This window comes from Dreissena polymorpha, chromosome 7 (genome assembly GCF_020536995.1).
Source record: "Dreissena polymorpha isolate Duluth1 chromosome 7, UMN_Dpol_1.0, whole genome shotgun sequence".
Taxonomy (NCBI): Eukaryota; Metazoa; Mollusca; class Bivalvia; order Myida; family Dreissenidae; genus Dreissena; species Dreissena polymorpha.
Genome location: NC_068361.1, coordinates 101,298,405 through 101,324,060, shown reverse-complemented (window position 1 = coordinate 101,324,060; position 25,656 = coordinate 101,298,405). Strand labels below are relative to the sequence as shown.

General features: G+C 37.4%; 1 protein-coding gene across 1 annotated transcript; it reads right to left on the bottom strand.

Moving 5' to 3' along the window:
- Positions 1-1,845: 1,845 nt before the first annotated feature.
- LOC127836998 (nmrA-like family domain-containing protein 1) lies at positions 1,846-22,964 on the bottom strand. The gene is made up of 7 exons (XM_052363690.1): positions 22,570-22,964; positions 15,738-15,925; positions 13,039-13,166; positions 6,729-6,873; positions 5,584-5,679; positions 4,146-4,339; positions 1,846-3,338 (listed from the first exon to the last, which is right to left on the bottom strand). The coding sequence occupies exons 1-7, from the start codon at positions 22,605-22,607 to the stop codon at positions 3,114-3,116; spliced, it is 1,014 nt and encodes a 337-aa protein (XP_052219650.1). The 5' UTR covers positions 22,608-22,964; the 3' UTR covers positions 1,846-3,113.
- Between the last annotated feature and the right edge of the window lie 2,692 nt (positions 22,965-25,656).

The window sequence follows — 25,656 nt, the reverse complement described above, 5'->3', positions numbered from 1 at the left end:
GTTTACAAACACAAGACAAAAACAAAAAAATCGCAACCAGATTTTAATAAACATATCGTAATAGGAACACAATTTATGCGAAGGGAGATAAAAAATAATCACATCCGCTAAAGTAGCGGTTAATTATACGCGATATTAATATATGGCGAACGTTTTGATCATTGGCAAATAGCAGCAAATTGAAAAAAAACTGTAGAAGTTAAATAGCACGTATGATATACATCTTACACATATTTCATTTAGTAAGAGCGCGTATTAACGGTTATCTTAACTTAAAATCGTTGCTATGGTATACACAATTCTATATAAAAAAAGCCGCGTTGTGGGAAATCTGGGCTAGATACATGTGCGTTAACAGATTTTCCTTTAGCCATTGAAGTCACATTATTATCCGGGACGACACTTTCCGCCTAGACTGGATTTTCGTTTAGAACGGACTTCCTTTATACAAAAAAGCCATACAGGCGGAAAGTGTCGTCCTTTATTAGCCTGTGCCGACTGTACGAGTTAACCTGGGACGGCACTTTACGCACATACATTAAGCCCAGTTTTCCCAAAACGAGGCTCGATAGTCAATATAACTCGCCTTTTATATACCACGAAAGAGGTAAAACGATCCAGCAAAAACAGCCTAAAGTGTGATATTGTATACTTTTCTTAGGAGCAGATAGTACTCAAGGAACTAAATCAATCGCTGTACATCGCTCTTGAAATCGTAAGGTTGTTTACATATTATTCGTGATACAAGTTTTTGTAACTGACAATTATAATAATACGCAGTATGTCAACATGTCCGTTGGTTTATAGAAGAAAGAACTAAACGCGTTTCCTCATAATAATATATGTTTTCGCAATATGGATTATGTTAAAGCTTGTTCAAAACGCTGTAAATAATCCGATAGGTATGCTGTTGGTTTTATTCTACAGTAAAACGAAACTAAGGTAATCAGGAAATATAATCAGTTATAATTATAATCCATTCTTATTGTATCTCAAATTGCGTTAAATTTACTGCTAATACTAAAATTATAACGTGATTTAGCTAAAATTATACCGAACTCTAAATATGCTTTTAGTATCATGTGCCTTGCGTTTCATTTGATTTTTCGATCATTACACAATTACGGATATTATAATTATTGAGACCCCAGTCAAAACAACGATTATCTATAGCTCGATATAAGATCACGTTGGCATGCACATTTCCGATCGGTTACCGGGTAGATGTCGGTAAATTTTTTAATTGGTCATCCTCAGATCTTATCACAACCTCGTGTATTTTGGGATATGGGTCGTATATGTACACGTTTTGTAATTTGCGAAGTTCGAAGTAAATTACTTAATTATTATAAAATACATATCCTCAGGAAACTAAATTATCGTGAAGTATGTCATGTTTAACTGTACACATGCACGTATGATGTGAGAAAATGATGCGTTATTATCCAATTTCTCGAACTTACTTATACGAGAAGTAAGTAAGTATTTAAGTTTACTTACTCGGTTAGTAAACATTTCCTTCCTTTTTTATTCCGACGTTTACGATCTTGAAACAAACGAGGAAATCGCGAAAACCATAGAGCCGAATGCGCGATTTCATTGCGTCCTGTCTCTTGTAAAACAACAAAAATGAAACGGGCATCATTCATATTTTCAGTCGAATATCGGAAAGATTTATGAAAAACTATACTGAAATAGTTGATTTAGGATGTTTTATTTAAATAATGATTGTCTATGGCAAAACAACATGAGAAACTTGTTACATCGAGCAAAACAATAATGACAATGATGCAAACAGCAATTGCATAAACCATATACATGTATACTAACACTAATATCCTTAGCACAATATAATCAAGAATCAAGAAAAAATAATTTATTCCACCTATTTGATCATTTAATTAGCTGGATTTATGGTAACTATTTCATTAATATACCATTTTTTGAAAATGATCAAGATAAGGAACTGACACAGCTATAACAAGACAAATGACATCAATGGAATAACGAATCAGCTTTCCCGCATAAAATGCTCCAACGAAAACCAATATGAATAGGTAAAGCATGAAAGACTGTTCAAATACAGGAAAATACATTGTTTGGTTTCAACTATCTCCTCCAAAAATAGCGCAGGTAAATCTGTCAAACTTTCTGTCGTTAACGTGTATACTATACGGGAGAACCTGACCAGACCGTGCGACTGCGCAGGCGATTCTGGGGCTTCGCTATCCGCATATTGCATAACACACATTTTCGCATGACGCGGGTAATTTCGTTAAAAATGTAAACATGCAATATCACATGAATCTTAGAATAAGACCATATATTATAACAAAAAATAAACAACAATCAATAAATGCATGTGGCTCTAAATATAAACAAAAATCCCCACACAAATCAACAATTCATAGTTACTATCGGCAATGGGGCGAAACAATGAAAGTTTGAGCAAATACATGATACGATTGGCTCCCTTTGTAAATGCACTCGCATATTACCGCACAAATTAGTTGTAAGCGAAATGTCAGGTACTTTAAAGATACAGTTTAGCGTGGTTCACATTAAAGAAATATTTCGTCAATAAATTCAAAACTTTCTTCTTTATAGTTGGCCATAGTTTGTATCAGGATTAGCATCTTCTCCTTCTTAGTCACTATACAACTGACTTCAATCAAACACATGTTCTGACTTCAAACACTGTTAAAGTCATTAAGTGATTTCAAGCCACACAAACCGGAATCCGTAATTTACATACACTACTTCATTTTCCTAAACATGGTCTACGAAATCAAACTCAATTCATATCTCTATTGTTTATTGCATATAGGTGTTTCTTCTGCCGAATTTTATATGTCAGTAATCGCACGGACAATTTATTTTCGAAAACATCACGCCACGTACATACGTTTACATAGATACAAACAAATCGTTCTAATTGTTTTGCAACACCGACACAAATCCTGTTACTTTCCGATGGGCATACTGGTCGTTTCGAAAGAAAACGCACCCGACTGACTTCTTGTGTTCTCACCGGTCACGTGATCAATTTCAGTCACGTGACGGCTTTTGTAAGAACGTCATCTTACACTTATGAATACCCTCGGCACGCGATGCTAAGTCTTTTTTGTACTCTCTATTTCTTTCGTACCCTCCTTGATCGCATTTTCCACCTTTTCCGCTTCAAGGTCCAGCCACTTGTCGAACGTTTTCAAATTAGAATTCAATTTCTTCGTTAGTTTTATGTCCCGAATAGCAAGGTCACTTTGGTAAAAGGCAAACATGGCTGCCAGTTCCTGTGCACCGGGGAAATCAAACTTTTCGTAATCTTTGACCCGAATCTGAAGTAAATGTACATGTATATAAATATAACCCTCATTAAAATTAAAATATAATTGCAAAATATACGAAAACTAAATATTCGTCGAAAGCATTAGCTGTGGGCATTGACGAACATTCCTTGCGTTACTATGAACCAACCCCATGTTTTATGCATTTAATGCTACCAATAAAGTTGTAATTGGAAGGTTATTCCACTAATAGTCTTATTAATCACATCAAGAGAAGTTAACTGCAGTTTGTTGCCAAATAGACTTAACGATTAAGTCCGACCGTGCCAAATGCGAAAGGCATGCATTATGTTCCTGCCACCGACATGTAATGTTTTTTTAAACTCAAATTTTTCTGCATAGATCAACGATATTGCTTGACTCTGACATATGAGGGACACCTTTCGCTTATATCGGGCTTGCGCCCCTGTTAACCCATTTTTGCCTATAGTCTCAAAAAGGCCTTGGCATACAGCGTAGACCCAGATGAGACGTCGCATGATGCGGCGTCTCATCAGGGTCTGTGCTGTTTGCTTAAAGGAATTTCTGTAAGAAAAATTCTAAAGATAGAAATAAATATACTAGACATCCCTAATTTTGGAAATAAATTGATCCAATTTAGAAGGATGGGAGAGGCATAAATGGGTTAATATTCGGCCTGATAGAACCCTGTGATAGAGCTGTTGCAATACAAGTAAATCAATCGAGATAAATACAAACAAAACTAACATCATTTTAACCACTATGACTCCAATAACTACAAAATACGTGTAAACACAACAACAACAAAAATTAGTAAGGTGTGATGTTTTCCCTTACGTTTGGTGTGATGAACTTCTTATTGAAAAAGTTCTTGGAGAAGACTCGAGCGATCTGGTCAACGGAGAGCCGGTCAGCCGCCAGGTTGAGTTCCTGTCGGGAGTAGAACTTGGGCCGTGCCAGGATATGCATCACGCACCCCCCGACATCATCCACGGAGATCATGTCTAGAGGCTTGCCCTCCATGGGCAGCGCTGTGGGAGAATATAATCATCATCATCATCATCAATAATAATGTATAATGTATAGAGAATATAATGTATAATGTATAGAGAATATAATGTACAATGTATAGAGAATATAATGTACAATGTATAGAGAATATAATGTACAATGTGTACAGAATATAATGTACAATGTATAGAGAATATAATGTATAATGTATAGAGAATATAATGTACAATGTATAGAGAATATAATGTATAATGAATAGAGAATATAATGTACAATGTATAGAGAATATAATGTACAGTGTATAGAGAATATAATGTACAATGTATAGAGAATTTAATGTATAATGTATAGAGAATATAATGTCCAATGTATAGAGAATATAATGTACAATGTATAGAGAATATAATGTACAATGTACAGAGAATATAATGCACAATGTATAGAGAATATAATGTGCAATGTGTAGAGAATATAATGCATAATGTACAGAGAATATAATGTATAATATATAGGGAACATTATGTACAATGTATAGAGAATATAATGTACAATGTATAGAGAATATAATGTACAATGTATAGAGAATATAATTTACAATGTATAGAGAATATAATGTACAAGGTATAGAGAATATAATGTACAATGTATAGAGAATATAATGTATAATGTTAAGAGAATATAATTTATAATATATAGAGAATATAATGTACAATCTATAGAGAATATAATGTATAATGTACAGAAAATATAATGTACACTATATAGAGAATATAATGTACAATGTATAGAGAATATAATGCATAATGTACGGAGAATACAATGTATAATATATATAGAATATAATGTACAAAGTATAGAAAAATTCATGTATAATTTATAGAGAATATAATGTATAATTTACAGAGAATATAATGTATAATTTATAGAGATTATAATGTATATTTTACAGAGAATATAATGTATAATTTACAGAGAATATAATGTTTTTGAGTATAGTCCCTAACAAAATGGGGTTTAAGGTATATGCATAAATCTTGCACCCGGATGTGACTGTGCAGTCCGCACAGGTTAATAAGGGACGACACTTAAATTAATGCGGTCAATCTGAATAGGAAAAACATTTTATATGCAAAACCCACCATCTCGAATTTGTAATTAAGAACTCTTCCTATCGGACATAAAAGCAGAAAGTTTTAATTAAGTTATGATTGTAGTTTCGCTGAAAATATTGATGTTTTACACAAAATCAGTTCGTTAAACTTACGTATCGCGTACACTCCGTATTTCACTTGGTGTGGTCGGAACACGGTATAGAAATTCTCATACCAGAACGGCAGTCGTATGATCGTGAAGTTGACGCCTGCAATTGATACAAATCGGTCTTTAATATGATCTCATAAGGAAATATTTCTTTTTTTAAATTTAGTTAATGAGCTTACCAAGCTGTACGTTATGGCCAGGGCCTACGTAATGATTACCGTAACGAGAAGGATGGAATGACATTATAATAATTTTAAATCATGGTACCAAAAGTGATGCAGTTGCCAATATAACTATAAGGATATGAAAAAGAATATTATGATGATGACGATGACATTGACGATGACAACGACGATGACAACGACGATGATGATGATCACGACGACGATGACGATGATGATGATTATTATTATTTTGATGATGATTACGATGATGACGTGATGACGACGACCATGACGATGATGATGTTGATTCGATGATTATGATAAATTAATAATTGTTCTGAAGCTGTAGCAAAAGAAGTCCCTAAATATACATTAAGATATATCTTTTTATTTTTTATTTTCGTGACAAGTGTAGTTTGACTATGATGAAAAGGAGCAGCTTGTATATTAGTTGAGTATTACACGAGTGTAACTCACATGCTTAAAGTGATATTATGGGCATTTTATCACTGTTAAATTGAGCTGAAAAGAATTAACAGGTCAAAAGAATTAGTTAAAATGTGGTTACAGACCAATTATCTACAACTTATCTTGCTACTAATTGTTTATATTTTTTTTTCGAAATTTTACATGACTCACCCAGTCCTCTAAGCCGAAATGATCCGTAAAACAAAATTGTGTCTTTGTGTCGTGTGAACGAGTCTGCATGAAAACTACATTTAGACTCACATCGTACATCGAATCATTTCTGTCGTCAGTTTTCAAAACGAAAGTACGGTTTGATATTCAAATGGATTATTTTTCCCTTTCCGGGATATTGTTTTAGTATGTTGATTCTATATTAACAAATATAGGTGTATATGAAATGAAAACACCAAAAATAAACAACGGTTGCAATAGACACCTATAAACTGTTAGATGCCCATAATATCACTTTAAGTTTTCTGCAAAAACCAAAAAAACGAAGGCCGCTATCCGAACTCACCGACTTCCCTAAGGTAGCCCTCTATTGCCGCCTTGCTGTCGAGGTGGCCGCAGTCCTTCCCTATGGCGCGCTTGACGTTCTCCGACCCGTTGAAAACGATGTGTGTGAGGCCCTTGTGCACCGCGGCGTCAATAGCGTTCAGACCCTGATAGGACAAAACAGGGTTTAATGAATGTGCGTAAAGTGTCGCCCCGAGAAGCCTGTGTAGTTTCCACAGGCTAATCAGGGACGACTTTTTCCGATTTTCTGGTATTTTTTGTTAAAAAGACGTGTATTTTTAGATAAATAATCCAGTATACACTTGTAAGCGGAAAGTTTCGTCCCGGATTAGCTTGTGCGAACTGCACAGGCTAATCTGGAAGGACACTTTACACACATGCATTAAGACCAGTATGCCCACAGCGAGGCTCAAATAGATAAATAGGTTTTGTTTCCGTTTGACGACTGAAAGTTTTTTAACTTTCTGACTCTGATTTCGGAAGTTTAACCCGAAATATTTGTAAGGTTTCACACTTTTGAGCGATATGTTTATTTTTATCAGTATCTGAATAAAATTGAGTTGTAATTGTTGTTGATTTTCTTCTCCATATAACGGCGGTAGATGTATTTGCAAACTTATCATAAACTTTAATGATAGTTTCACCTTGCACTCAGTGAATTGGTTTGAAAATCTTCACATCATAGCCCTTAATTTATTTCGTTTAAGATTTGGTGGTCATGTTGCATATTACCCTTTGACTTCCATTAATAAATGCCCATGGGCGTCCGCACATAGGGACAAATGGGGTCCGTTTACCCCACCTGGAAAATCGATGAGCGAAAAAGATAGTTGAATATGGAAAAATCTATACGTGTACAATTATGATTCCTGAATTGAACACTTTGGGTCAGAATGACCCCTGGTTAGTTTCACACGAACATCAACTCCCATTTACATGTAAACAAGTCATGGCTGCGGTTATTGCACAATTTATTTACTCTCAAAACATTGTTTTAAACATGAGTCATTCGTGCGGAGAAGTCAATTTATTAACAAGTAACATTTATTCAGTCCCTAAATAGGAAGTGAAGGCAATGAGGGTCTCTGCCGAATAACTCGATGATTTAAAAAAAAAAAAATATTCCTGTCAGTGTTGATCCGATTCTAGTTCTGGCTACCATAACTTTAAATGTCGCCTTTTGTGATTGTTGACTGGCGCGACATTAAACAGGTCTGTCAATACTATATAAACTGTACGCTGAAGTTTCTTAAGCTAATCCGATCCCTTTGAACCTCATCATGCATAATCCTGAGAGCCTGTCGTCGGACATGGTGGATCTTAGCCATGTCTTGACTCGTCTCAGCGTGCTAAATGATCGTTTCACCGTACAAGTGGTGGGGGCAGGGTTAATAATATGATCATCACCTAACGCATGGCCGGAAACAAATCCTTTTTTTTGACCAAGTCAACAAAATACTACTCATTCTGTTTGATGGATTCTTTCTTGTTCCTGTTGTACCATGACATTGCGTCTGTTCAAAATTATCGATTTGATAAAATTCGTCAATTCGTTAGGACTGTATCTTTCTAGTCTGGTCGATTGAAAGTTTGATGTGGTTCGGATGAAGTTGATATAAAATGAACGCTGGCATATTAGATTATGAAAATCGGCTTCCTAGAGACTGGATCAGTAAGTTGATATAACATGAACGCTGGCATATTAGATTATGAAAATCGGCTTCCTAGAGACTTGATCAGTAAGTCCATGTACGGAATATAAATCGTGCGTCGATAGTATTCTTCACTGGTTCCACCAACATTTGCTCGGTGTACTTGACGGCCACAATGCCGTGGTATTGTCATTGAAACACAAATATCTTGGGCTGTTTTAATGCCGGACCGAATATATCCTTCGCGAAAATAGAATACGCATTTACTAGATGATCGGTGAACATCGATGTCAGATTATCAACGTGTTTTTGACACCGATTATGTCTAATTGAACAGCCTGAAGTGTTTGCGTGATGGGCTCTAAAATGGACGAATATTTGGCTATTATGTGGAGCGTTATCACAAATGTCGCCGTTCCACTTGCCGTCCATAGCTGATGAGCAACATGTCGTCCTTTCGTATTCTGTTCGTTTTGTGCTATATGTTTTAACTGACGGCGTATTTCGATGAAATGGTTAGCGAAGGTTCGAATGCTTTTTTACTTTGCAGCCCACCTTGTTTCGCTTTACAATAGTGTGTTCAGAACTAGCCGTCTTCTCTTAGGGCTCTCTCTGAAATACGTCTGAAATGAACTGAAATGTTTGCTTTCTCAGTCCCTATGTGCGTCAGAAATTGTATTTAGATTCTATATGAGAAAAGTCACTATGATCAAAGGAGAGAACAATAGGTATAACATACTCCAATACAGTAAATTTAACAATTTCAAATCCTAACTCGTAACCTTCCAGATATACTTCATGATGCACTATTATCTGGCCTTATTCTCAAAATTTTCTACGCCTCCGGCGGCGAAGGGGGACAAAATCCCCCTTGACCCCCGCCTAGTAAAATTCCTGCGGACGCCCAAGTAAATGCCTTTAATGTATGGTTGGATTTGGTCTTTCATTTTTGCGCTAAAATGTGGCAATGCGAGTATTACATAGTGTCTTTTGTATTTTTAACTCGAATGCATCGAACGTGTAATAAGAATTAAAAAATATGTCATATTTAGCAGAATTTGCCTCAAAATAATGACGTCCAAAGTATATTTGTTCACGAAAAAAGTATATTAATGTGATATAGTATGTGTGGAAGTGTTGATGTTGTTTTAAATTCAAGTAAATATTGTCGCAAAAATAGATATCTCGTGGTAAAAAAGAGTTGCATAGGTACGTCAAAACCTGATAAGCGGTCCACAGCCTACCGCGGCGGGTATTTGTCGGTCATACTACTAATACGCCTGTCGTGTATTATCAATGATCTGATAACAGCTGTCATCAATTAGCGAGAATATTGTTTTGATAATTGGCATACAGGAATGTACCGGCGTCTTTGGCAAGTAAAGTGTCAGTAACGTCCCCCGAGATGCAGATTGTCCCAGACAGTCAAAACAATACACGGAAGCTCCAGTAACGCAGCACTAAAGAACAGTGTTAATCCCTTAATTGTATCTAATCACAACATCTGCGAGCCCCGTGCCGAAACGAAGTTTATTGATAAAACTTATCTGAAGTCGCTTATTGATTTCTAAGCATCTACTAGATTGCTCATCACCGACGATAAACTTATATTTTTAAAGGGGCCTTTTCACAGATTTTGGCATGTATTGAAGCTTGTCATTTAATGCTTTATATTGATAAATTTAAACATTGGACCTTAAAATCTCCAGGTAAAAAAAACAACAAGAATACAATTATAAAAGAAAAAAAGTAACCCGCAACTGGACTCGAACCACTGACCCCTGGAGTCCTGAAGTAAAAAGTCTCCCGCTTAGACCACCCGACCATCCGTGCTCATGCTGTGAGCGGATGTATTGTTCACTTGTATAAGCAATCCTCGTAGTTTCCCAAAATATAACGCCAACAACAGAACTTTCGCGTTGCAACGCTTTATAATTTTCAGGTTTTCAAATCGTCAACAGATGCATATAATAGATATTTTAGAGCATGGTAAATGTTTAGTATTACTGTTTCCTCACAAATATCATAACTAAAACGAAAATTTGCGAATATGAAACTTTATAATTTTGTTAATTTACCAAAACGCGAAAAGGCCCCTTTAAGAGGTCACTTACAAACGCACCCGAATTGCACATCGTCCACGTGGAGGGTCTATACACTCGGCCACTGTTTAATACTGACCAATCTGAACGATTGAATTATCATATATGTGTAACGTTTAGTTTGCACATAGGAAATATTAATCCTACATAGTTCTTTACTACATAGTTCTTTACATAATGATGCACAATTTGATGGTATGCACAAAGAAATTGTAATACAATAGTAAAGCTGATAATAAAGCGCTTCAACGTTTATTTTCAGAAATCAATACGGAAACGCTTTTCATGTTTTTCAAAATGATGAAGTGATGTTGTACATGTTCGAATGTAATCTGAATAGAGCAGATTCGATAAAAACTATTTGGTAAACATATTATATTGATTTGATTAATTTGAGTATTGGTGACAAATGACCCTTCCACATGTACCAAATGATATTCAGATCCTATCAATCATGTACTACCCTCAACCCGACAAAAAGACAACTCTACCCACTAACGCGAAACTCCGCCCATCGCCACGTGATACCTCGCCCTACCCCATAACACTAAAACTTCAGCCACATGTCATGCTCACCCTACCACGTGAAAACCCCCACCTCTATTACATACCACGCTCGTCCTTAACACGTGACTACCCGAACCCACAACATGACATCCTTCAACATGAAACACCCAGCCTACTAGGATGACAAACCCAAATTCTACCACGTGACATCACACCATGACAACCACATCCTGTAATATGATACCCCAGTACCTCTAGACAACTCCAAATTACCGCTTGATAGCCAAGTCTAATAAATGACAACCCACCGTACCACATGATTGCCTCACTTCCACATGAAACACATAACACTTGACACACTCAAGATGAAACTAGAGCTTTGTCACTGACGTGACCAATACCCCCACATGCCGCATTGACACATAATATTTTGCATGTCGTCTTCACAAAAAACAGCGGACACCATGCTGAATGTTAAAAAACGCACTAAGTGACCCCTTGACCTAGTTTTTGACCCAGAAAGGCCCATGTTCTAACTTGGTCTTAAGATCATCTCCATAAAACTTTGACCAAGTTTGGTGAAGATCGGATGTAAACTACTTGAATTAGAGAGCGGACACCATGCTGAATGTTAAAAACGCACTAAGTGACCCCGTGACCTAGTTTTAGGCCCGGTAGGGCCCATGTTCAAACTTGTCCTAGAGATCATTTAGATAAAACTTGTGACAAAGTATGGTGAGGATTGGATTAAAACTACTTGAATTAGAGAGCGGACAACATGGTGAGGTTTAAAACGCACTAAGATACCCCGTGACCTTGTTTTTGACCCGGCATGACCCATATTTAAACTTGACCTAGACATCATCTAGATACAACTTCTGACCAAGTTTGGTGAAGATTGGATGAAAACTACTTGAATAAGAGAGCGTACAACATTGTGATGTCTAAAACGCACTAAGTGACCCCGTGACCTAGTTTTTGACCCGGCATGACCCATATTCATACTTGACCTAGACATTGTTAAGATACAACTTCTGACCCATTTTGGTGAAGATTGGATAATAACTACTTGAATTAGAGAGCAGACAACATGGTGAGGTTTAAAACACACTAAGTGACCCCGTGACCTAGTTTTTGACCCGGCATGGCCCATGTTCGAACTTGACCTACAGATCATCTAGTTACAACTTCTGACCAAGTGTGGTGAAGATCGGATTTAAACTACTTGAAATAGAGAGCGGACACCATGCTCAATGTTTAAAACGTACTAAGTGACCCTGTGACCTAGTTTTTGATCTGGCATGGCCCATATTCGAACTTGGCCTTCAGATCATCTAGATAAAACTTCTGACCAAGTTTGGTGAAGATCGGATGAAAACTAATTGAATTAGAGAGCGGACAACATGCTGAATGTTTAAAACGCACTAAGTGACCCCCGTGACCTAGTTTTTGACCCGGCAAGGCCCATGTGCAAACTTGGCCAAGACATCATGTAGATAAAACTTCTGACCAAGTTTTGTGATGATCGAATGAAAACTACATGAATAAGAGAGGACACCATGCTGAATGTTAAAAACGCACTAAGTGACCCCGTGACCTAGTTTTTGACCCGGTAAAGCCCATGTTCAAACTAAGCCTAGACATCATGTAGATACAACTTCTGACCAAGTTTGGTGAAGATCGGATGAAAACTACTTGAATTAGAGAGCGGACAGTTAATACGGACCGACAGACAGACCGACTGACCGACCGACCGACCGACAGACAAGTTCACTCCTATATACCCCCCTAAACTTCGTTTGTGGGGGTATAACTATCCCTTCCACAACAAACTCACATCTACCACATGACACCCACAACTTACCACATGACTGCCCATCCGAACACGTGCCACATACCCCACAATTTGACCCCCCTATCCGACCTCTTTCATGTCACACCATATCCATACCACGTGACACACTACCCCTACCAAATGAAACCCAATCCACTACCGTATGACCTTCCCACCTGTACCACGTGGCACCCACCACTACCACGTGACACTCACTCTGACTATCTCCTTCTCCTTATTCTTGTCTTCCCAGTAATGCGTGGTGAGGAACATGGCGTCTGCTCCCTCCATCGCCTTCTCGAGGCTTGCGATGTCATTCTGGTTCGCAGTCACGATCACTGCGCCTGAAGAGAAACACAAAAAAATCATCACCGGTAATAGCGGAAACAGCAGCAGCGAGAGCCACATTCGCACCATCATCGCCACCAGGGTAAGCTTTGTTTTAGAATTAGCAACATAAGCAACAGAATTGGTATCAACAGCAGCAATATCAACATCTTCAAAAGCCAAATATCATCATGACTAACAACATTTTGACAACCAAGATAATATAATTGCCTTAATCATATTGAAGTACTAGTGATGACCATCACAATCATCATCACGATAATAATCATGATCAGCATCAGCAGCAGCAGAAGCAGTGACAACAGCTGCAGCAACATCATTTTCAGCACTATTATAACTTCTAGACTAAATGCACGTGCGTTCAGTTTCGTCCCAGATTAGCCGGTGCACACGACCCATGCTTATCAGTTACAGAACCTTCTGCTCGTGTGGACTTTATCGTTTCAAATGATAATTTTCAAATACAAGTAACCTTAGAAATGACAACATTAAGTACTACGTGTTTTTATGGACTGCACAGGCTCATCTGGGACACACTTCAAGCACGTGCATTCCCGTCTGGGACACACTTCAAGCACGTGCATTCCCGTCTGGGACACACTTCAAGCACGTGCATTTCCGTCTGGGACACACTTCAGCACGTGCATTCCCGTCTGGGACACACTTCAAGCACGTGCATTCCCGTCTGGGACACACTTCAAGCACGTACATTCCCGTCTGGGACACACTTCAAGCACGTGCATTACCGTCTGGGACACACTTCAAGCACGTGCATTCCCGTCTGGGACACACTTTAAGCACGTGCATTCCCGTCTAGGACACACTTCAAGCAGGTACATTCCCGTCTGGGACACACTTCAATCACGTGCATTCCCGTCTAAGACACACTTCAAGCACGTACATTCCCGTCTGGGACACACTTCAAGCACGTGCATTCCCGTCTGGGACACACTTCAAGCACGTGCATTCCCGTCTGGGACACTCTTCAAGCACGTGCATTCCCGGTATGTCTTGTTTTCCCAGAGCGAGACTCACGCGTTTCAAAACATACAACACGTGTCTATTATATTTCTCATAATAAACTCCGCATACTGCGTATTGTGTTAGCCAACAACGGGATTAATAGACAGCATTAACTGCTTTGTTGGTACCTGTATTGCATAATTAATTACATATGTGCCAACAATAAACCATACGTGCTTTTTCCCCGACCAGATCCAGAGTGTGTGGTAAATGTATCAACGTTTTGTACTTTCGTACTTTCGTAATTAAATTGACATATGGTACTCGAAGTATTTTACAGAAACGAATTGTTATTGCCATTCCATACTCGTAAAAGTACCAGTCAATGTATACATGTACACATAGCGTGAAAGTCTAACATCTGCCGGAATAAACCACAGTTTATACAAAAAGTGTACGTATTTGTTCTTGTTTTCTTTTAAATTTATAATGAAGTTATGATACAGTTTGATGAAAATATCGTCTTAAATGAATTTGAACGTTTTACAAAAATATTAACACATTTTTATATTAATGCCAAGGGCTATTAATATGAGTTTCTATTAAATGAAATGCCATTTCAACAAATTGCAAGGCCTAAGAAAAAGTGTTAATTTGTTCCCTAGCAAGTAGTTATGAGCAGCCGGGTGCAGTTGTTAATCTACTAAATATAAAAAAAGTCCTTGCTTTAATTATGTTGTACTTGTTCGAACTTTCAAAATATTAACCTCTTGATTGAATATCCCGAGAAACCATTGCGTTTATGTATTTGTTTCTAGATATAAACTCATATTAAATAAAGGCATCGCACTGGTAAAACGAGGTTTCATGCATATGCGTAAAGTTTCGTCTAAAATAAGCATGTGTGGTCCGCACAAACTTAACAGGGGCGACATTTCCCGACTAGACTGGATTTTTGTTTAGAAGAATCTTCATTTAAACGAGAAATTCCATAAAAGCGGAAAGTGTCGTCCCTTATGAGCCTGGGCTGTATGCGAACATGAATAAAGCCCAGTTTTCCAAGAGCCATTTAAAGACTCTCATCCGTGGCTTTTCAAATGGTGAATTAATGAACCAAAAAGGTAATGAGCCATACTTTAATTTAAAGTAAACTTTCGATATAATTGTTAAGTAATTTTGCGACACCACAAACATACTACATCGTGCTTTACTATAAGTATTGTTGTATGTTGGATTTATCATGAATGTATACGTCGGTGTTTGTACTACTTGTTTTCATGGTCTCGCATTGTGTGTACTACTTGTTTTCATGGACTCGCATTGTGTGTACTTCTTGTTCTCATGGACTCGCATTGTGTGTACTACTTGTTCTCATGGACTCGCATTGTGTGTACTACTGGTTTTCATGTACTCGCATTGTGTGTACCACTGGATTTTATGGATTCGCATTGTGTGTACTACTTGTTTTCATGGACTCGCATTGTGTGTACTACTTGTTTTCATGGACTTGCATTGTGTGCACTACTTGTTTTCATGGACTCGCAATGTGTGTACTACTTGTTTCCATGGACTCGCATTACTTAACGACACAATGCGGCAACTACCTTCCTCGGCCAATTTCCTAGCACGTTCGCTCGACGGCCGCCTTGTCACCGCTCGCACCCGAAAGTGCAGGGGGTCCTCTAGGAGTGCGCGCGCAACTGCTCCACCCAGCAGCCCTGTGGCGCCGAACACTACCACCGTCCTGGGCTCTCCTTCCGGAACTTCAGAGCTCATGCCACACCCCATCGGTCTGAAACCGGAATCGATTTGTTACAAATCTACTTGTATACTCGTGCTTACTTACTGGTACTTTGGTTTTGATTAGTATATTACTTAATCAGTAGCAATTCACACAATACGAATTTATATCTAAACATAAAGCATTACAAAACATATCCAAACATAATTTTGACATTTTCAACAATTATTTGATTCAAGAAATGTATCTAAGGTATTTTTGTATTCGTAAAGGAGGTTTACCCTAAAGAAAATGTTTCGCACGTCAAAGTTTCAAATTTGAACACGAAATCTGTAATGGGACCAATGATAGTCTTATATGAATGGTAGCTTTTTTATCTGCGCCTTTTGGTACAAAATTTGTTCGGACGCTCCGGAGTTTTATTCGACGTGTCCTTTGTTCGAGCCTGATGCTTTGATTGTGCCATTTGACTGTTAACGCAATCTTATCTTTCATCGTTAATTAAATACCAATTGAAATCAAATGATCGACGTCAATCATACATGTTTTTAGTTGTTCGCTTGCGAACAAGTAAGGTTAATACCACATTTTGCAAGCCAGTTTTGTTAAGTACGATAAACCTGATAACTGCCGCATCCGCGCCGAGAAAGAGTTGTATCATTTATGCCAGATGTTTCGGTTCTTCAACTTTATGCATTCACACATTGACACATCATGTGAATATCGTGTTAAATGGAATATTTTTGAACGGAGTGTTTATAGAAAGAAATCAATAAAAAAATTGAATTATACGTTTCGCGGAAGGTAATGTATACGAATGATTAAAATAGTCCACTATGTGCTGCTTCTTAATCACGTGGTATATTTTGCGCAGCACAGGTCGCTCAAAATCTGAGGCTATTAACGGACAACAAGGCATCACGGAAAGCACATGCAAAGAGTGTTCCGGAATTCCGTACATTGAACAGTGCTACATCCTTTACGCTGTGCACAGACACAGTGATGCAGCCAAATTTCAGGGGATTTCTCTCAAATCAGCCTATAAAATATTCGAATGTATTCACTCGTGCCTGATGGCATTATGAAGAGGTCATTTAAGGTGAAAAACAGGGTAAAACCGCTACACCGAAAAAGCGCATGAATGTTTTTATAACGATGTTGAGGTCAGAGACTGGTTGACACCGTGTGAACTACTAAGGTAACAAGTAATGTATCAACAACAAAGTACGGGTCAACAGCGCTGTATTTATGACTATCTAATGCGTGAGTAAAAATTACTGCTCGCAGATTGATTTATTTTTTATGTTAATCAATTATCGCATTGCATATTTTGAATTGTACGTGGTGTCAAAAAGTTTGTAAAGGGAATTTCCATCACGAAATTATATTCTTAGTGTGATAGGTATTCTATATTTTAACAACATTCATTTAATATGTTGGTGATTGCAAATTTTATTTTAAAATAACTGGCTTTTATTATACCATTATAATCATATGTTTCATGCTTTCAGAACGTCAGAAAAGAGACATGTTGTTGTTATTTTGTCTAGGTTATCTGTTTAACATAAGTATAGTGATAAACAGTGCACACGCATCTCGACCTTTGCGTAAAGACACACTCTTTATAAATTTGAATGGGTTGCATTCATTTCAAACTTGCGATTAAAAAACTGTAATAATAATTTTGACAAATTGCGTCTAAGGCTATGCAATAGCGAACAATTTCAGTCCCTTCAGCGCTTTGATCCAATCTTAAACGGCGCAATGGCGCAGTCTGGTCTGGAGCTACACTGTCCGCTAATGAGACAACGAAACTTTGCGTGACTTAATAGCGAACAGGGTAGCTCCTGACAGCTTAAAGCATACAACCCATTTTCGCATGACGCGGCTCATATTTCAAAAGTCACATGCATTATTTTTGGTTCCTAATTTAAGTTGTCACTCTTTAGTTGGTATTTTAGAACTTTTATAGCCTCGCGATTCAGAAACGTTACAGACTTACAGGCATGCGACTTTTACCACTTCAGCTTGAGGTAACACACATGTAGGATGTATGTATATTAACAAAAACAAGACACGCCATGTTTAATCAAAACTTTCCCACATCAACGCGTCAGGAAATTTGCTTCCTGAGTACTTCATGTTCACCTAAACTCAAGCCGCTGTAAGCTCACGCATTTCTCTGCATGATTGTTTTATCATATTTTGATAGACTGGGAGGTGGGATATACAAATGTGTCGTGTTCTGAGAAAACTGGTCATAACGCATGTGCGTAAAGTGTCGTCCAAGATTAGCCTGTGCGGACTGCACAGGCTAATCAGGGACGACACTTTCCGATTTTATGACATTTTTCGTTTAAATAAACTCTCTTCTTAGCAAAAATCCAATTAAGGCGTTAAGTGTCGTCCCTGATAAACCTGTGCGGACTGCAAAGGCTAATCTGGGATGACACTTTACGCACATGCATTAAACCCATTTTCTCAGAACGCGACTCATATATCACTTGACAATGCACTTAGTTGCGATGTGCAGTGCAGTTGTAGTAAAAAACTGTATACCTCCTCATGCTGAGAATCGAATACTTCTGTTGATGTCCATTTCAGTGCACGACTTGTGAGATGATTATTATCTGGCGTCAAAAAATATCAGTAAACCAGTTTGTGCTTTAGAGCGGGCGATCATATTTCCGCAAAGACTTTGTTTTGTTTTCAGAAGAAAATGTCTCATTGTTTACAAAAGCAGGATATATTTAACTATAATATGACAAGAAACGAGCATACTGAAAAAACACCGTATTAGTAATGTCCTCATCCGAAGAAATTACAGTATACAGAACTTTTATCAACTTTGTCACCATGCTAAGAAAGAAATTGCGTGTTAACTAAGCTACATAGAAAATGACCTAAATTTTGACTTACACTTTTAAACGATACAATGGCTAAATATTAAAGGTCCATATTTAAAATTTAGAATGTTTATTTCCGAATTTTCATGGAGACCCATGTTGGTTCAATAATGATATTGAACCTCGGTGTGGGAAAACGGAGCTTAAAGCATGTGCGTGAAGTGTTGCCCCACATTAGCCTGCGCAGTTCACGACACTTTGCGCCCATGAACGAAGCCTCGATTTCCAGAGCGAGACCCGTTTATATAATGTTTGTTCTTTATAGCTGTAAAGTATATGGCTTGTATAAATATCAACTCTAATATATTTTGCACGTGCCAGAAGCGAACAGAACGTGATAACAAGACATTGGTTATATACTTCAACGGGGCAACGTGACAGCACTAATTAGCGAAAACAATTAGCCGTTATTGTCGATTATCTGCTATTCATTACGAAACCAATTTTACTCGTACATTTATTAATGAGCATATGGCAAACACCTTGAAAACACATACAGTGCAAAAAGGCATCTCGAAAAAATGCTGCCTGACATCCGTAGCTTCAATATAAATATTTAAGTTGTATTGGGCTTAAATTGTCTACGTTTCAATCGTAAACGAGCGCGTGTGTTTTTGTTTTGTTCTGGTTTTGATTTTGCTGCGTTTTTTGTGTGTTTCGTTTTTAAAGATGTAATGGTTCTATGAACCACCAGGACATCGTGATTGCCTGGGCTCGATCCCAACTATAAAAGCGTCCTATAGTAGACCCCCCCCCCCCCCCCCGACAAACGCAGTACTGGTTCTACCCAGGAAACGGAAGCCTGAAGCGTTCGATGCAATCGAAATAAAATAAAAAGTTTTAAACTAATCTTAATGTAATGAGGTTACAATTTGTACCCAGGCACACTGTCGTCATAACATTTGTACTGCTGTTACATTTCTTTCCGATCCGAACATGAATTCAGATCTGCCCTCTAAAGTGAGTTGTTCACAGATTGTAGAAATGACAATTTTTTGACACATTAACCCATTTATGCCTAGCGTCTAGAAAAAAGGCATTGGCAAACAGCGTAGACCCAGATGAGACGCCGCATAATGCGGCGTCTCATCAGGGTCTGCGCTGTTTGCTTAAATGAATTTATGTAAGAAATATTCTAAATATAACAATAAATATACTAGACATCCCTAATTTTGGAAATAAATGATCCAATTTAGAAGGACGGGATAGTCCACTAGGCATCAATGGGTTAAAATCTGTGCAACAGGGAGAGAAATAACAGTTATATTATTAGACTCACGAAAACATTTCTTTATGAGTAATCATCAACATAAATTGATACAATATTAAAGCGTTTATGGCACGAAGCGATTGAATAATTTATAGCGTTTCTGTAGTATGCGTTTTATTTGATGACAATGAGCCGATTGCTTAACCCTAACCGTAAACCTATGGGTTAGGGTTATTACATTCACAAAGTATAAGATGGAAGTGGTAATGTAACAGCACTGATCGCCGAGGAGGGGATAAGGCGTACGCTTTTTAAACTTGTTCTTCCATTTTTTCTTAATTTAAGGTTCTAGATGTATAACTTATCTTCTGTTCTGAATTTAAGTATATAATTAAGCATTCAAAATTGTTAAAAAATGCAATACCAGTGAAGAAGTCTTTTTTAAAATGTATTTAATAATGAAACATAAATATAAATAGGTAAATGCAAATTCAAAAAGTAAATATTATGTAAAATGTTTACCCATTAGCCAAACATAGATTTTTAATACTGACTAGATGGGATTAGCACAATTAAAACACAAGAAACCGCGATTATTAGTTTACGTAGTTTATGATGATGGTCGTAGTTTATGACGACGGTCGTAGTATATAATGACGGTCGTAGTTTATGATGACAATCGTACTTTATGATGACGGTCGTACTTCACGACTCTTATCGTAAATTATAACCACAGTTATATTTATACATGTTATCATAATTACATAATTATAACTTTAGTTTTTAACATGTAACCACCATTACAATTCTAAAACAGCAGCTCAATATATAATAGCTGTTTGCTGTATATATACTTTTGACCGAAACATCATCCGTTAAAATTGTAAAGTTTTAAAATTATTAATCAGAAATCTAAATGTAAAATTGGCGCGAACTGGCATAAACAATTATTCTTATTACTCGAAAGATTGGGAATGCTTTAGACGCGGAAACATACAAGAATTGTATAATAGAATGGAGTAAGATGTTGTATAAGTTGTGGCGATTATGAAATTCTATTCTTGAGACATACGTTTTATTTTGTACAAACAGATTGATGAGGACTACGTCTTAACCCATTTATTCATAGCGTCTAGAAAAAAGGCCTTGGCTCACAGAGTAGACCCAGATAAGACGCCACATAATGCGGCGTCTAATCGGGGTCTGCGCTGTTTGCTTAAAGGAATTTCTGTAAGAAACATTTTATACATAGAAATAAATATACTAGCCATCCCTAATTTTGGAAAGGCATTGATCCAATTTAGAAGGACGGGAGAGTCCACTATGCATAAATGGGTTAAATTAAGTTGACTGCCGATTGCCCATTGCGTATCAAATAAGTTAACTGAATAAGTCAGCTTACCGATAAACCGTTGCTTAAACGTAAATGATCGATTTGAAGTTCTATCAATAGATCGGATGACAATACGAGACATGCACATACTTAAAAACGCGGTATTAACGTATAACCTTTGTTAGAGACTAGTAGCCTATACCGCTTCAGAAGATATGTCGGAATAAAGTCACATGTCCAATTGAATTAGAATTCGAGTGGAAACAAACACGTCATTTCCAAATACAGTTATGTCATGTCATGCGAATGATTCCTGTAGAAATGAACGTTAAAGATCTAATGTAAACGATTACGGTGTAATTGCATGAGTCTGCAAGAGATTATGCCTTTATCTTGCAGCTGTATCTGCACAATATATGTTTTTGATTGCTGGAATATGGCTCTCTGATAGAACACAGTTACATACTTACAACAAACACATAAGGTAATTAAATGTAATATAAGGTTTTCACCACAGGAATGCTTGCAGAGTACAACGATAAACAGAAATCGAATTGCTGACGCCCGACAAAAAATAAATTTATGCTTTTGATTCATTGTTTTTTCACACCAAGTTGAGGGTCTGATTCAATAGATGCCACAACAAAATCAGTTGTTTCTTGCCCCCGACCCTTCACACGCACTACACTTCTCCCCCTTAAACCTGTAACCATAAAAGTAAACGTCGGAGGAAAAGTGTGCCCTATGTGGGGCTCGAGCACACAACTACCGGAACTGAGAGTGAGAGAGGGAGAGTGGGAAAGAGGGAAAGAGAGAAAGAGAGAGAGAGAGAGAGAGAGAGAGAGAGAGAGAGAGAGAGAGAGAGAGAGGGGGGGGGGAGGAGGAAGGGAGGGAGAATGTATAATGGAGAATGTAGCTGAATGTAACTGAAATAAATAGATTCTTCCAAATCACTGTTTGCTATTAGACAATGTTTATTGACTCATGTAAAAGGGTGATATATACGGAGAACTAATACAGCCTTTAAACATAAGCTAGCTTTAATAGCAACGTGATAGAGCATCTGTCTTGAAACCAGGATGGGGGGGGGGGGGGTCAATCTCATATTTTAGCTAGGCTTATTTAAAAATTTACATACAACCTTATACACATGATGCACGATGTTAAATTGAGACTTATTTTTACTCAATTGTTACTAGTTATTATATTTGTAACTGGGACAATATTCAGGCCACACATGACTTACCTGTACTTTTGTTCACTGCGTCCGTAGCAACTGAACATACTCCATAGCAACCTTGAAATCTCTCAAATAAATATCAATTTGAACTATATATGTTAGACAATTTACTACGGATCCCACTTACACAGTATATTGTTCAGTATCAGTTGTGAAAACACGTACACTGTTATGACGAAATTCCCTTGGAAACTATTTCACAACAATATAAACAACGCTATTGTATATCCGCACTAATTAACGTGGCATAAATAACTTCACATAATGTGTTACTTTTGGTTTAATTCACAAATATTCTGTTAAACGTATAAACCATGCCGTACGTTGTATGAAAACCCGCGGTGTTTATAGATATCCCATAGCTATTACAACAAATATACCCCGAACGGTTCTGATCGATGTGTATTGGAGTAAAATTCCAATACGAGCATATGGTCGGTATTGAACGCGACAGAACCAGGTCACGGTTAAGTGAACACGGCTGTCTACAAGCTGTTTAAGCACGTTTAGCTACCGCTTATTACTATGGGTTTACATAATGACTTTGGTATTACGTACTGCCGTTTAATTCAGTCGTCTTTTCAAATTTTATACTGGTTTAGGTAAGTACGATTATGTAAGGTATTTGGAGAGAATTCATTGCAGTTTAATGACCAACAGAACAGGTGTGTACCTAAAACCGTTTTTATTCTCAAATTTTATATTGGCCACATATCGACTACTGCTTTACCCGCAACTACAACGACTTGTGCTAACGTTGCTGCTGCTACTAAGTACATTGTCTTTGCTACTATTAAAAATACTTCTTACAGAGACGTTGTTTACGTATCTGCTTCTTCTTCCACCACCACCAACACAACCAGCACAACTACCAGCAGCAACAGCAGCAGCATTAGAAGCAGCAGCACAACCACGACTACTACACATATTACTACTACTACTACCACCACCAGCACCACCACCACTACCTCCACCACCAGCACCACCACCGCCATCACCACCACTACCACCACCACCACCACCATCACTCAAACACGATACTCGTTTGCAAGCAAATATAAACATTACCTTTGTTACACTTCACAGTAAACAACGCGAAAAAAAGAGTCCAATTCTGATGTCATGTTTGCATTTTGTTCATAATGAAAGTGTCGCCACAATGAAAATGCATCATTAACCGAGGAATACACAGAGTCCTGCTCGATGAAACATAGCATCCTAAACTTGATGTTTCAATAAGCAACACGAATATCGACTAGGAATGCCAGAGAAACGATGCCAGCAAAATATATGTATAAACATCTTTCATCTTTCTTTTCCTCGCCTGTGAATGACTTGTGCAGTGATGCTAATTAATACTTGATGTGCTGCATCGACATGTGTGAAACAGTTATCATCATTTGGCAGGAAAGTAAATTATTTGATGTTACAGCAAATGAAGAAACTATACTCAGCTGACAGTGCACAGTTAATAAAGGCTGCACATGGTAAACACTAGCCACGGTATGCCGTATGCGACCAGTGTAGCTAAAAATAGTATGTATTGACTCTTTAAAACCATGCAAAAATACATAACAAAACATGTTTATACTGCCTGTGTTATACCACCTTTAGTATAAACATGTTTTATTATGTATTTTGCATGGCTTTAAAAAGTCAATACATACTGTTTTTATTTAAACATATATTTGCATCATGCGTACTGACTCGTTCAACTAAGATAAGGATGTTTCTTGATTTTCTATGCGCTTTTTCTCCATTAATTTGCAATGTCCGTAAACAGCTTAAATGTTTTAATCCAAGTTTTGTGGCAACACCTTCATTAGGAACTGTTTTGTTCTGCACGTTTCGGTCACTTTAAATAGTGCAAACACGATAAATCTATTAAATAAACAAGAGCACCGCCTTGCGGGTGCAGACCGCTCATCTATTTTTCTTTTTAAAGGTGTAGGGACCTATCTCAATTTCAATCACAAAGAGATGTGTTCGTCAGAAACACAATGCCCCCTATTGCGCCGCTTTGAAAACAAGAGCACCGCCTTGCGGGTGCAGACCGCTCATCTATTTTCTTTTTAAAGGTGGAGGGACTCTCAATTTCAATCACAAAGGAGGGAGGGGTGGAGTGAAGAAGGGTGTGTAGTGTGGGGGTGTGGACATTTACTACATTATCTTCCAAAAATGCGGGAAAAAAATGCAAAAAAAAACAAAAAAAATCGGGGTGCGATGGTTGGACGGTATTTCAAAAATAAAATAATAAAAATAAATATTTGTGTTTTTTAACCGTTTCAAAAAAAATTGGGGGGGGGGGGGGTATAGTGTGAGGGTGTGGTGGTCATTTGTGAGATGATCTAATAAAAAATAGGAGGGGGGGTTCGGGGGGGGGGGAGTCTATTGTGGTATGTCAGGTAAGAGTAGTTTTGTCAAAGTATCAATCAAATCTAATCATAAATAAAGAAGTTATGGCAATTTTAGCAGAAATTAATAATTTGACCTTGAGAGTCAAGGTCATTCAAAGATCAAGGTAAAATTCAACTTGCCAGGTACAGTAACTTCATGATAGCATGCAAGTATTTGAAGTTTGAAAGCAATAGCCTTGAAACTTTAGAAGTAAAGTGGATCTATAACACAAAAATTAACCATATATTCAAAGTTACTAAGTCAAAAAAGGGCCAAAATTACGTAAAAATGACAACCAGAGTTATGCAACTTGTCCTTTTACTGTACCCTTATGATAGTTTGCGTGTGTTCCAAGTATGAAAGCAATATCTATGATACTTTAGGGGTAAAGTGGACCAAAACACAAAACTTAACCAAATTTTCAATTTTCTAAGTATAAAGGGCCCATAATTCCGTCCAAATGCCAGTCAGAGTTACATAACTTTGCCTGCACAGTCCCCTTATGATAGTTAATAAGTGTTGCAAGTATGAAAGCAATAGCTTTGATACTGTAGGAATAAAGTGGACCTAAACACAAAACTTAACCTAATTTTCAATTTTCTAAGTATAAAAAGGGCACATAATTCTGTCAAAATGCCAGTCAGAGTTAAATAACTTTGCCTGCACAGTCCCCTTATGATGGTTAGTAAGTGTTGC

Excerpts from the sequence above, each read along its gene's own strand:
- LOC127836998 (XM_052363690.1), bottom strand. The coding sequence starts at position 22,607 with ATGTTCAGTTGCTACGGACGCAGTGAACAAAAGTACAG. Across the intron at positions 5,680-6,728 it reads GGGCTACCTTAGGGAAGTCG|GCGTCAACTTCACGATCATA; the intron begins GTGAGTTCGGAT and ends TATCAATTGCAG. Across the intron at positions 4,340-5,583 it reads ATACGGAGTGTACGCGATAC|CGCTGCCCATGGAGGGCAAG; the intron begins GTAAGTTTAACG and ends ATTCTCCCACAG.